Raw genomic sequence first — 13,359 nt, 5'->3', positions numbered from 1 at the left:
AATTTTACTAGGTTTTGTGGGAGCAAGGAGAATTACGTCACAAACCCCAATTAGACATGAAGGCCTCTTTTGCATTATCTTAATGGAAGTTGCCTGTTTGTACTGCAGAAGAAGAGGCAAAATAGATGCTGTGCTAAGAACTGGTACTGTGGCATCTTCCTGATACAGTTCTGTCAATTAGCTTCATCAGAAACGGAAGCGATGCTACCATCTTACTGAGTGCGTAGAAGCGTAGACATAAACAACACAGGTGTCCTATAAATAATTTTGGACTCGGGCAGTCAGTCTCGGTTGCACTGAGGTGCTTCCATATGCAAATATTCCAGAGAACTTAATATCCCTTTCACTTCTCGGCTTGGTTAAGTTTTATGTGGTGACTTGACAGTAGTTTTTCAAAATGTCAGCAGTTTTCAATTAGTTACAACATGTACATGAATTATTACAGCAGCCAGTATTTGAAAGCTGAGTGCCGTTTTTCCCTCCTTATTCCGCCAGCTCGCTCCAGCAGTGGGGAGCGCAGTGTTGTCACGTTCGGCGTTGCAGTTGCCCTGTGCTGTGCGGGGAGGATGCCATGCCGCACAGCTTTTACAAGATACTCCGAGAGATCAATGTTGGGAAACAAACAGTTTCTTTCATATCACATCTGTTTCTCTTTTAGGCAACAGTTACCAAGGTCATGGCAATTTTGACTTCCCACACGGGAATCCCGGTGGCACGTCTATGAATGACTTCATGCATGGGCCACAGCTGTCACATCCCCCAGACATGCCGAGCAGCATGGCAGCTCTCGACAAACCTCTCAGCCACCCCATGCAGGAATCTGTAAGTAATGGTGCTGTGGACGTAGATTTTCCTTTGTGGGGGTAAGGAGCTCTCATCCAGCTAACGGACTTGCCTTGTGAACTGCTCTTACTTTTTGTGGATTCCTCGCTTTGGAAGCTTGTGAAATAGAGTAGTCCTGAGGAATGCCAAAAATACCATTTTTAGTTTCTGGTCTTTACGAGTTTTTGGAGAAGCATTTCTGAGGTTTTTGAATTGTCATTTAAGCTTGTTTATCTGTAAGAGACAACCTGGCTCGGTGTGCTTGTGTTAATCACTGTGCTTTGCTCTGACACCTGAAAAAAAAACCTAGACTTCATTCCCTAGGCCAGCAGGGTCTCCATCTTCAGCAGACAGCTTGTTATAGCAAGACATTGACTGACTTCAAAGCAGGGACAATATCTTCCCTGGCTTTGTCCCTGAGGGCAAAATTTGCATCAAAGCATTTTGAGGGGGAATTCTACCCAAGCAGCATGAAAGGCACCTTTAAGCTGTTGGGAATAGGACAAGCCTGTAGGTTTCAAGGCGAGGTGCTGCCACTGGTCTGAGAGTGTATCAGTGTAAGAGACTAAAAAATGGAGGTTCTTCAGGTCTCAGATGGAGAGGCAGAACTGTGCGTTGGAAAAGCAGCTTGCTCAGAGCACTGAGTTTTATATACATATCTCCAGAAAATGCAGTAGAGCAGCAGCTAGGTGATAGAAAAGCTACCAACAGCATTTAGCTCTTAGGCATGGCTAGTCACCTATTTTAACTCGGGGTGGGGGGCAGAATGTGTGTATACATCCTTTTATGTTCATTTAAGTTACAGGGCAGGGGCTTTATAGTGTTCTGGTACTGCACAGGAAGGATGTTTAACTTGGCAAGTCATCTGTGCCATGTCTTTAGTGAATACTAGAAAATACAATTTCAGAAGGTAATGAGGAAATGTGGTAGCAGATGCTCAGCAAAAGCCTACTCAGTCAATGTGTCCTGTAGCTGGCAGTGGGTTTTCCAAGGAGGATGGTGAGAAATAGGAAGAGAGTGGAGAGAGAGTTCTTAGTATAGCTTGGAGAGAACCCAAGTAACAAGACTGTCTGCAAAGGAAGAGTCCAGAAACTGTAACAATTTTACCACTTTACAGGCTAATAAAGAACAGAACAAACACGCTGTTGTAAACTTAATTTTACATTGGCAAATTCCACATACCCAGCTTAGAGAGCAGTCTGAATTACCTGCATCAGAACCAACCATACAGTATTAGAATATAGTAGTGAGGGGAAATACTGCCAACCTGAACCACTCGCAGCTGCTTTCCTTTGAATCAAAGCCACGGGGAATTATTCTTTGCCTCCCATTACGTGACACCTACGGCTTGACTTCGTCAGATAACTTGCTATACCTTTGCTATAGTAGTTGCCCCAGTGAAATTTCTGAAGTGGTAGGATATGAAGTGGTTGAATATGAAAGTGAAGAATCTGTGGCTTTCTGAAAATGGGACTACTTACAGATGATAGCAAAGGTGAAAGTTGCTCAAGGCTATGCATGTTCCAGAGCTGTAAGAGGGTATTTGGGCAAATGTTAATAGATTTTTGGTTCTGTGGGCCAGTCTGTAGCAAATCTGATACTTGCTTATGATAGCTGGCAATTAAAGTAAACCTTTGCCTTACTTCTCCCTCATGTACCATGATTCGCAAGCTATACTGTTTGGGAAGGGGAAGCGGTGCTAAAGCGGGTTCCACCTAGTTTATGTCGATGCCTGATTTTCTCTAATGAGGATCAGTTTTCAGGTCTATTAGCACAAGGGAACTAGATTGACCTTGTCGACGTAGCCACGTAGTCTTCTGGCCACATTTGAGGACTGTTAGTGCTCCCACACAGCTTTTCCAGTATTATAAAATCTCTGCTTTCCTCTTTCTCTCTTTTTTCTCCTTCTTCCTTTCTGCTCGCTCAAAAATGAACTGTTTGTCTGTAGCAGACACTAAGGAAAGGCAGCTTTAAAATTACTGCTTTGAGAGAAATGCATGCCATTAACACATTCCTAAATTGTGTAGCTGAATGTCTTTGGACAGACATCTCTGTACGAAAATAACTATAAATCACATTGCATAATTAAACTAAGGTTTTAAGATGTTGCCTGGGCTCTTGTCTGGCTTTCTGTCTTTCCTTTTTACACATTTAAGGTGTATTTTGTTTCCATCTACTATTCACTTTGACCGTTTCGTGTTTACAAGGTGAGTCAGGATCAGATGTTTGGTCCTTTTTAGACCCGAGGTCTGTCTCTAACTGGAGCTGAATACTGCTGAGGAAGTTCCTAATTACCCTATTATGAAGATTTATGTGGTAGCCCTTACATAGTGGTAGGCAGAGAAAGTTGATCCTTCCAGACATACTCCGTAGGTCACTCAGGAAATGCAGATGTGTTTGCCCGATGTAGGCAGGGCTGGATCGTCAGAGCTACCTTCTCTCAACACTGCTGTTCCGCTCCTGTAGAAGAGAAAAATCAAGACCTGAAATGTAGCTAGATGTAATACCTGTTCCCCAGTGTAAAGTGTTGCGAGAACTATAGAACGGATGCTCCTATGTCAGTGCAAGATTGCTACAAAATAGCTGCCACAGTCGCATCATGTTTGTTTTCAGAAATTGTAAACAAGTTTTAGACAAAGGTGAATTCAGAGTTAGCTCTAGCTTAGTGCTTATCGCAGACAGCGTAAGGAGTGGTACATGACTGAGCAATGGATGATCACGCCGTAGTTTCATATACACGGTGAGATGATATGAGCTGGTGCCGCTGTAAAAAGCCATTGCCCTTGTGTCTATTTTCACTTTTCCTCTCTCTCACACCAGCACGTGTTATTGCAGCCATGAAGTGATCTGGATCTGGTACTGATGTGATTGAAAACTAATTCGGGGGGGGGGGAAGTTTAGCTTTGATCCATGTCAGTTCCCCAGTTGAGTTCACTGCACGTCTGCAAGGACGCACCCAATGACAAAGGCATGGATGGGAGAAGTGGCCGAGAACAGCAGCAGGGCAGGATGGCGTCTTTCAGTGGTTTTGCCAGCTAGCCCAGCAAAAAAGTTGGTAAAACTGCGACCCTGGGAATGGAGAGAGATAGACCATCGACTTAACCTGCTGATCTTTTTTTTCCACTATCAATTTTCTCCTGAGATGAAAGGAATATTGTTCTGCAGCTGGCAGGTCCCGTTGCTCTACAGCTATACATCTCGGCGCTCCTAGAGGTCATCGTTGGGCTCATAAAAAGTTGTGTTGTTTGGTGCTATTAAGCTGAAGATGTAGTTGTGTCTGCTATAAGCTTTTCTTTTATAGATTGTAAATGTTTTAAGGGTGCCAAAGTTTACATTCCTAAAAACAACTCTGGAATTACCTTGCTATGTAAGCAAAGGCAACTTTGTTAGACTCGACGTTCATAGTGTGGGTTAGTGTTTTTAAAATAAAATGATGGGAGTTGCAGATGCAAGCTGAACGTACGCAAAGTATGTTGCTTAGAATGTTTTTGTACCACGGCAAATTTATCATTAGTTAGCTGCATGCAGATAGAGAACTGTTGGAAGTCCTGAGCATTTTGCTTTCTCACAGGTAGGCTGGTGGAGTCTGTGGCCCAAGTCAGATGGATTTTGAACCTGCGATGACCGTTTAAGATTATGGTGGCCCTCAGTCTTACAACGAACAATTACGCCCTATCCAACAGTTATTTCAGGGCCCAAGATACTGCCTTATCAACTAAATATTTATGTATATGAAATGCTTGCCTATATAAACATAATGTAGAATATCTAACCTGCTTATTTGTTTTGAAATATGTCTGAGAACGTATGAATGCCTCTTGGTTTAAATAATTATTGATATAAACATGCCAGTATGACTCTTGCTTTGTGCATTCAGGGATAAATTTAAGAGACTATTCAAGATAATCCTGTTTTGTTCTGTTTTTTTCCGGAAACTGCTTTCCCACTTTAGCAACGCTGTCTTAAATTGCTTTTTACTTTTTGTTATTATTAAGCTTTCTTAATTTCCACACTTTCTGTTGCACGTGTCCTCAATGAATGAAGAAGGAAACAGTACTATTTGGACAGACATCTACTTTCACTTGGACTTTTGCAAAGTTTTTAGGCTGCAGATTCGTTTACATTAAGGTGTGGTCTGTGGGCAGATTTTGTACAAGTTTACCCCTAAGGTAACAACAATAACGTTGCAGAATACTTTTCAAGTAGTCAAACCCTGACCCTAATGGAGAGAAGAGTGTGTATCAGTACTTTCTAACAGTTACTTTAAACTCTCATATGGGAAAGAGGCCCAAATGCGGTGTAGCAGATAGAATCCTGCTCGTTTCCACCAACCTTCATACTACCAGAATATTGAAAAGGACCTCCATGTAGCTGACTATGACTGTCCCAATGGATCAGTATTCAGGTGTTCAGTTTTCATAAAAGTGGTGAAATGTATTTTTTTTAAATGCTTGTTTCTGTAATTTTTTTTTAATTTTGTGGGAACATTTTAATTAAGTTTTGTAATAACCTCCCTTTTGCCTTCCAAAACTGAAGACTAAGGTTATTTTAACCTTGCGGTTTACTGTGATATGAAAGGGTCAATGCTGACATAGCATTTTGCTGGTTTCTCTTGGCTTGGCTGGATGAATTTCATGCTGTTGTTGTATGTATCTGTTCTTTTATTTCAGCTCCACTTTGTGGCAATATGTAGCATTCCTCAAAAAATGTTTACATTTTTTGCTTCTCCATATACCCAATTAACGTGAGACATCTGATTCTGAAGCATTCAGACACTTCTTTCTCTTGGCACCAAGGTCAAGCCCCAAAGAATCCACTGGCATGAAATGTGACATGCAGCAGAAAGAAGAATTGGGCTTGTGCATTTTTGTTGCTTCTCTGTCATGTGAGAAAGGCTTTTCCCCCATTCTTCCTTAATAGGGTTTGGAAGATGCATGTGGTTTGTTAGTTTATTCCCCACAGAAGAAAACATAAAAAATAGTAAGCTTTTGCTAGCGAACTTAGCCACGGCATGAATACAAAACAGGAGTGTGATCATTAGCTGAGTTTATGCTAATGCATTGTACCTCGCAGTCAGCAGGGTACGCAGCCACCTACACAGCTCTGCTGCTGGGTGGGGAGCTCGCTAGCTGAGCCGACTTGGGGTTTTTGTCAGCCATCAGAACCCATGAATATCAGCGAGGAAAATCTTCAGCCCTTAAAAGGGGTGTTGCATTCTGAAAAGAAAAGGAGGGGGAGGAGTGGGGAAGGGCTGGTGTTTGCAAGATGTTTGTAATGAGCTGAAACACAAATAGGCAGCGGTGTCAGGAAGCTACCCAATAAGGGAGCTGAGCAGAAACGATGCATTTTCTCGGTTAATCGGTTTCCTGGGGGAATTGTTATTCAACAAATTCTCCATTCATTCATGGAATTTTTTAGGGCAAAAGCATCTGCCTTGCTAATGCTGAGCAGCACCCAGAAGGCTCCTTCCCTACTCTTTGGGGTTCGTTATTTTGCATCTTCAAGCGCAGTTTCCCACATCACAAGGAAGCAAACCAACAGCACAAATCCAATGTGTTTATCTCCCCCTTGCAGATAACCTTCAAAAAGCTGAAAGACTTCCTCCGGCATTGGGATATGGAGTTTTCTTTTTGGATTGCGCTTTTTTATTTCTTTTTTTGGGTTTTTTTGGGTTATTTGGTTTTTTTTGTTGTGTGTGTCTTTTTTTAATTTAGTTATTTCTTTTTGTAACATGCGGTTACAGAGTCAGGCACCGCGAGCACTGTACCTTGTGGCCTCACTTTCTTTTCCTGCTTTTTTCCTCCTCCGCAGATCCCTCATCCCGGCAGCACTGATCAGTCCCATACTTCCATGCAGCAAGGTTTGCACGTCCCTCACCCCAGCAGCCAGTCAGGGCAGCCATTACATCACAGCGGGCCTCCTACCCAGCAGTCCCGGCAGCCGCCCCCGGCCGCTTCTAGCAACCATCCACACAGTGACCTGACCTTTAATCCCTCCTCAGCCTTAGAGGGTCAGGCTGGTGGACAGGGAGCACCCGACATGCCGGAGCCCTCGCTGGATGTAAGTCTGTGTCATACTATCATCTGCCTGCCATAGCGTGTGCTTCGCATCGCGGCGGGAGGGCGGGGAGGGCGTGGGGACGGGGAGCTGCTTCCACAGCACATGCCATCCTTTCATGCTTTGGTACATGGGCGCAGGTGCTGCAGCTGAGGTGACAGGGTGCTCCTGGCTTGCTGGGAGAACGGTTCTGGTTTGAGCAGCTGCGTGGCGTGCGAGCCATAGCCTCTTCCTAGCACCAAGGCAGGCATTTCTTCAGACGGCAGTTCAGGCGCCAGGCTGGGAGCCATCTCCTCCCTTCCCCCTCATCGCTGGACGGGGGCTCCCGTGTGCTCATCTAGACCCTGAAGCCATCGCAGTGCCTGAATTAAGGGGAAGGACGCAGCTGTGTGTGGTTCTGACCGTGGCGGAGCTGCGCCAAGCGAGCTGCTCGCTGAGCCCTGCAGCATGCCCTGGCCAGTGGGAGGGGGATCTGTGCTGGCCCCCACCCCGTGGCACTGTCCCTGCTTCCTGCGGCCAAAAACAGGCTGTGCCCATCCATGCCGGCTCATGCAGGTAGCTCAGCAGCTCAAGTTCTTCCTCCCGGTACGCCACACAGGAAAATAAACAAGAAGGACGTCTTCTGCCTCCTTAGCCACTGTGGGAGGCAGCTCACAACTAAACAAACCTAGTTTTAAGGCCAAAAGTAATCTTCTGTCTCTTGCCATCCATTCAGTGGGGTCGGAAGTGAATTATCTGAGGTATCTCTCTGGTTAACCACCTACTTCCCGAAATATAAATTCCTTAGCACTAGGACTGGATTTTCGTTTGAGTCGTGCGTTCCCGTATGTGTATCTTCTGTCTGTTCCAAAGTCTGCTGCTGCGCAGTGTAATTTTCTTGGAGAAACGCTCACCTCTGTGCCTCGGATTTACATCTGTATTTACTGTTGCTGTATACTTACGTCTTCCCTGTCACACACGAGCACTGTGCCGCGGCAGGTAGCCTCGCAGAGGGGAGGGATGGATGCTCCAGTTACAGGAACAGTGCTCAGTGGAGTAACTTCTATCAGAACCAGACTGCTGCTGTTTCACACAACACGGTCACGTGCACATCCTTTGGGAACGATAGTTCATGTGGCAATTAGAGTTCTGAACCCTTAAGGACCCCGTGTGAGCAATATTAATAGGTGAAATAAAAATGTCTTTTTTTTTCGTCAAATATTTAAGCAACATAAAGTATGCTGTTGCGGGTCAGGCACTTGTTCCTCGGTGAAAAGCAAAGTAGAAAAACCTGTACATTTATCACAGTGCCGTGGTTACCACTGATGGAGGCGTGCTAGATTCTTAATGGGAGGCTGAAATTTATCTTAGCTAAATGAGAAGGCAAGTGCTGTCCAGTGTGGGGAGTATGGCTCTTTGAAATACCTGTGAGCTCAGTCGTGATCAGATGGATTATTTTAATGGGTTTAACTCTCAGTGGCTGTGTTGTGCACCCAGGCTGAATAACGTCCTGTGCGGCAAACCAAACAGGGGGACTGTACCACGGGCAACTTGGTCCGCTCCCTGCTGACACAGTCACATTAATTCTTCAGGACTTCATTGTGATGCAGTCTAAGGTTTAACCTGGGTTAAAGGATATACCTCGTGTATATATAGACACGGATGTAGATACAGGTGATCTGCACTTGTACCTCAGACAGCAGAGGCACAAGACTCAAATGACTGGTTAGACCTCTCAAGTATTCACTTCAGGAGCACTGGGTGCACCTCTCCAAATTCTGCCCCTCAGTCGAGCACGTTCGTGTAGCTTCTCCCCCCATCCCCCCTCGCAGCCCCCGGCGCTCCTCCATCTCTTGCCTCTGCTCCAGCACAGCACCCTCAACGCCCAGCAAGTCCTGTCTGAGGTCTCTGGTTTTCACACCAGCTGGGCAGGAGGCAGGCTGTGCTGCCTGGCCCCCCTGACCGAGGCAAGCCGAGGTCACCCTCAAAACTTGGAAGACTTAATCTTCAGAGATACTGAGCATATTGTTTAAAACTTTCACCTGCCTAAAAAAAATTTTTTAAAAAATCCCCCGTATACAAGAATGAGTCTCAGAGACATTATGTTAAATTTTTAAGAATCGAGTTGTAAAATTGAAAGAGAAATTCAACCATTTTTTACTTTCTATGCGTTTGGTGGGGCCACAGTTTTCGTTTGTGCTTCTGTGCTAGGTATTTGTGAAAAATTATGGTAGTGGGTGAAATACATTTAAAAGCCTTGTATCTTTAGTCTAGTCCTATGACAATAGCATTTTTACCATGAATAAAAGGAGGCGGTATTTTAAGAAAAGCATTCCTTCTGGGAGAGTCTGTTTATGTAAACTTGACATTGCATTTTTTTCAAAATGCTTAGGAAGTAATAAACTTTGTGCATTTCATGTTTAGCTTATTGAAAAATACGTTCATCCATATAGCATTAGAAGATGAAGCTGCGTTTGCACAGGAGTAATAGAAGCATATAAATACAATATTTGCATGCTAAATGTGATGCAGTCAAGCTTTTAGTTTTATAGTATTTGAAAACAGCGCAACTTAAAATGAATTTCTCATACCTACTATTAAGTTTGTTAAAGCAGTCCATGTTTTTCTGTCTTTGCTTTAACACAACTCTGAATATAAAGGGAGTTTATTACAAACTCTTCCCTGCCGTTTTTTATATGTGACGCTTTTACTTTTGACTAGGATGTGGCAAGATGCAGAATAAAGCAGAAAACATTGCCTGGTACACAACCCAGGAGTTTACCATTTGCTTGTTATCTGTCAGATCAAAAAGAATCTGAGTGATGGTTGGAAAAACAAAATTTTCTATTTGAAACACAGGATTAATAAAAATATAAATAAAACCCCCACAGCTATTCCTGTTGATACTTTAAAACATTGTGGAGATTGGTGCTTCTTCTGTTGGATGGGGTGTTATGCCCCGACCCTTTAGAGCCTCTGGAATTGCACGTAATGCTGTAGCGGAGTAAGTACTTCCAACCGCTGTAAACTCACTGCCGCAGAAAGGAGAAGGGCTCGCCCGCCTGCCTTGCCGCTCCTCTCCCCGTACTCCTCCTCAGTTGTTTTTTTTCCTCTTTCTCCCCCCCCCCCCCTTTCTTTCTGGGCTAGTTGTAACCCTGGGTGAGTTCCCTGCTCCAGCTCACTGCCCCAGAGCTTACATCGGCGCACAGAGGCGTTAGGGGGGGTGACTGAGGGGTGAGGAGAGGACAGGGCTGCCTCTTTCTGTAGGGATGCAGGCTTCGGGTGATCGTCACGCTGACATGTGCGAGTCAGACAGACCAGTCTTTGCTGATCTACCTTACAGCTCAAATACGTATTACTCAAACTGCATGTTTCAAGTTTTTATTCAGTGTTGTATATGAAACTAACATACGTAACGAGCATTTATCGAGAAGTTTTGTCAGCATCGCTAGCCAGGAAATACACTTTGTTTATTGATGAACTTTGTGAGGGGGAGGTTGATTGAGAAACCCTAACTGAGGTGGTGATGTAATTCACAGGTGTGAACTGAGTAATACAGACTTTCACGAACAAGCGGATACTGCATCATCTTAGGGTGTTAGGTTTGTGTCGCTGCCTTCCGATTTATTTGGATGTGTACATATGAAAGCCGGTTTCCAGGAATGTGTGGTGTTTAATCCCTTTTTTTCTCAATTGTGTTTCTGTTATCTGTAATTTTCCTTTTATCTTTATATTTTATAGCTGCTTCCAGAACTCACAAATCCAGATGAGCTGCTTTCGTACCTGGATCCTCCTGATTTGCCAAGCAATAGCAATGATGACCTTCTGTCTCTCTTTGAGAACAACTGAAACCATATGTATTCTCCCATCCCTTGCACTTGTTCACATGTGTGTGGCTGCACAGCGAGGAATCTTAACACTCCTTTTCCACAAGAGAAGAAAAAAAACTCACAACTTGATCCAATGGTGCACTCCCTGCTTTCTTCATCTCAGAACTGCTTTAGTCAGCTTCAAAGACTGCGAAAGTGATGGGAGGAAAAAAATACAAAAAAACAAACAAATAAATGCAGTAATCTCCGAGTCTGCCGTGCTACACGTGACAAAGAAGCATAGACAGTTGTGCAGCTATTGGAAACCCCATTTGTTGTTCATCCTCTAGAGAGAGAGTTCTGTGATAAACATAGTGTGAAGTATCTTGGCAAAAACGAATCTTGGCAAGGGAAGAAAAGGCAACAAAATGGAACTGTCTTTAATTGACCCGTCTCAGAGTGTCCTTCCAACGCGTGTTCTTCCATTTTTTTGAAACTGTATCTCCCTCCACCCCACCTCCCCTCTGCCCCCCTCCAACCACAGGTTTGCGTTGGAGCGATTGTCCTGGCCACACACAAAAAGAAAAACAAAAACACGTACAAAGCTCAAAAAAGCACAAATCCTACAGTCGAGTGGCAAAGATAGGGAAGACATACAGGCCCGTCAGAGGGAGCCAGCAGTTTAGCTAATGCGACCTCAGTAGCGGAGTCCTGAGAATCTCCAGGCTGCAGCCGTGGGTGTTGGTATTTCTGCAAGCGCAGGAATCTTAGCCACCTCTTTGCAGAGGGTTCCTCTGGCCAAACACACAGATTGGAAACACCCAGGAAAAATTTAAAAAAAAAAAAAAAAGTTTGCAAGGTTTAGGGATTTTTTGTGGTTTTGGTTTCAAATCGGTACCATTTGTGGCTGCGTTAACATCCAGCTGTTGAGATTGCTGTAATAGATCTTTTTGCTGTGTATGTCGTACGGAATGGAAAAGAGAGGGAGGGGGGATGCAAACCAAACTGTTCCTGATTATTACCTACAGCCTTCGGTGCCCCGAGCGTTTGTGTCACTGTCTGTACTGCACAATACATAGTAAGACAAGCTGGGTTGAAGGCAGCCAGGAAATCATTGCAGGATGGAGGGAGAGTAACATCGCTATCTGCATAATTATTTTTAATAATCGGCTTGAGAAGGGGCATTGACATTGGACAGACACCTTACGGCTTCATTTTTGTTTTGCTTTGCGTTCTGTTTTCGTGACTGTTACAGATAATTCAGCCTTTTTCTTTTCTCCTCCTTCGGTTTCTTTTTTTAAACTTTGGCTGCCGGGATGAGCTCTTTCTCCTGAAGGACCGGGCATGGGGAGAATAAGTAACTGTCGGTAGATTGCTACTGCCCTCAAGAGACCCTGCTGCCACAATCACTGTCTTGCCCCTGTGATCTGTGCTTCTCGTGTGATTGCTGCTCCTGCATGAGCTTCCTATTGCTTCTGTGCCCATTTCTGTGCTCTTCGTCTCTCTCTCTCTTTCTCTCTTATAAATGATGTACAGTAGCTGTGTAAGAAGTGCATGTGTGCCAACTTTGCCCTTGTGGTGCAACATTTCAGCTTTTGCCCACTGTACAGTTATCGGTTTCCTTTCTTTTTGTTACTAAAGCAAATTTGACCCTACTCCTTTTCCTCGTCCCAGATCCAATCAAACACCCTTCGTTTGCTCGCCACAATACGTTTTAAACTGAAGTGCCAGGCAAAATTTGGTTTGTTCCCGTCAGTTTGACTAGATAGCTTCCTAGCCCTCTGTGTTTAGTTTGCGATGCTGTAAATGGCATGCTCTGTGCTTACGACTCTGGATTTGCGTTCCTCACCAAAGTCATATTTGTAAATTCTTTGCGGTTTTTGTTTTATTTTGCTCTTTTTGTTAACGTTTCCCACTACTGCTGTACATGCGTCATGATATATATATGCTAGTCAGCAGCACCTTGCTGTAGATATTAAAGGAAATGGCGGTTTAGTTCTTTTATTTTCCAGTAGGAGTATTGAATCTGTCAAACATATTATGTAGAGATGGTCCCACACTTATATTTTTCCTGTTTCGAGTTTTTTTAAGAAAGGCGCTGTTCATTATGCAAAATCAATTATTTTAAGAATTGCTATTGTAAATATCTTTGTGAATATTTTAGTATCGTCTTTGATAATATTCAACATTTTCATGATCTGGTTATACTTTTGCTGGTGTTTTTAAATACCTTGTCTGAAGAAAAATATGGGTCCTTTTTTAAAAAAGAAAAATGAGGGTTCTTTAACAGAGTAAGGGAGTTGTTTTTTTTTTTTCTTTTTTTCCCCCCGTTTTCTTTTGATAAATTAGCCCAAATTTCGTATCCGTTTATGTGATGAATGAATTGATACATCAGGCAGTACCTGGACAATCGGGGCCCAGCTCTGTCATGGAAACATAATAATAAGTGATTGCCTAGGGCAAAAAAAAATAAAACCCCAACTAACCGACCGGTGTTCATCGACCGTGGGTGATTGTGGGCTGGTAATGGCAGAGACGATGTTCGTTTGCCCGAGGCGAGCAGAACACCTAGGACCAGCTGTCTGAACAGGTAAAGACGCGCTAAGGCAAGCAGGACGTACGTAAGGTACCGTATTTATATCGCTGTACTGGTGCTCCGGTCCCTGAAGCTGGGGTGCTGTAACACTTAGGG

General features: G+C 43.9%; 1 protein-coding gene across 12 annotated transcripts in view; it reads left to right on the top strand.

Moving 5' to 3' along the window:
- The window catches only part of ZMIZ1 (zinc finger MIZ-type containing 1), a 364,718-nt gene extending 351,905 nt beyond the window's left edge, over positions 1 to 12,813 (top strand). For 11 of the 12 annotated variants that reach the window (XM_076338397.1, XM_076338398.1, XM_076338390.1 and 8 more), the window contains 3 exons: positions 659 to 822; positions 6,634 to 6,882; positions 10,600 to 12,813. In XM_076338397.1, the coding sequence (XP_076194512.1) occupies positions 659 to 822; positions 6,634 to 6,882; positions 10,600 to 10,707 (521 nt within the window). In that variant the 3' untranslated portion in view covers positions 10,708 to 12,813. The remainder of the gene's footprint in view (positions 1 to 658; positions 823 to 6,633; positions 6,883 to 10,599) is intronic. The other variant, XM_076338399.1, reaches the window with a different exon arrangement.
- The last annotated feature ends 546 nt before the right edge of the window (positions 12,814 to 13,359 follow it).

The sequence above is a fragment of the Aptenodytes patagonicus genome, chromosome 5, assembly GCF_965638725.1.
Source record: "Aptenodytes patagonicus chromosome 5, bAptPat1.pri.cur, whole genome shotgun sequence".
Taxonomy (NCBI): Eukaryota; Metazoa; Chordata; class Aves; order Sphenisciformes; family Spheniscidae; genus Aptenodytes; species Aptenodytes patagonicus.
This window is presented reverse-complemented; position numbering and strand designations above follow the sequence as displayed.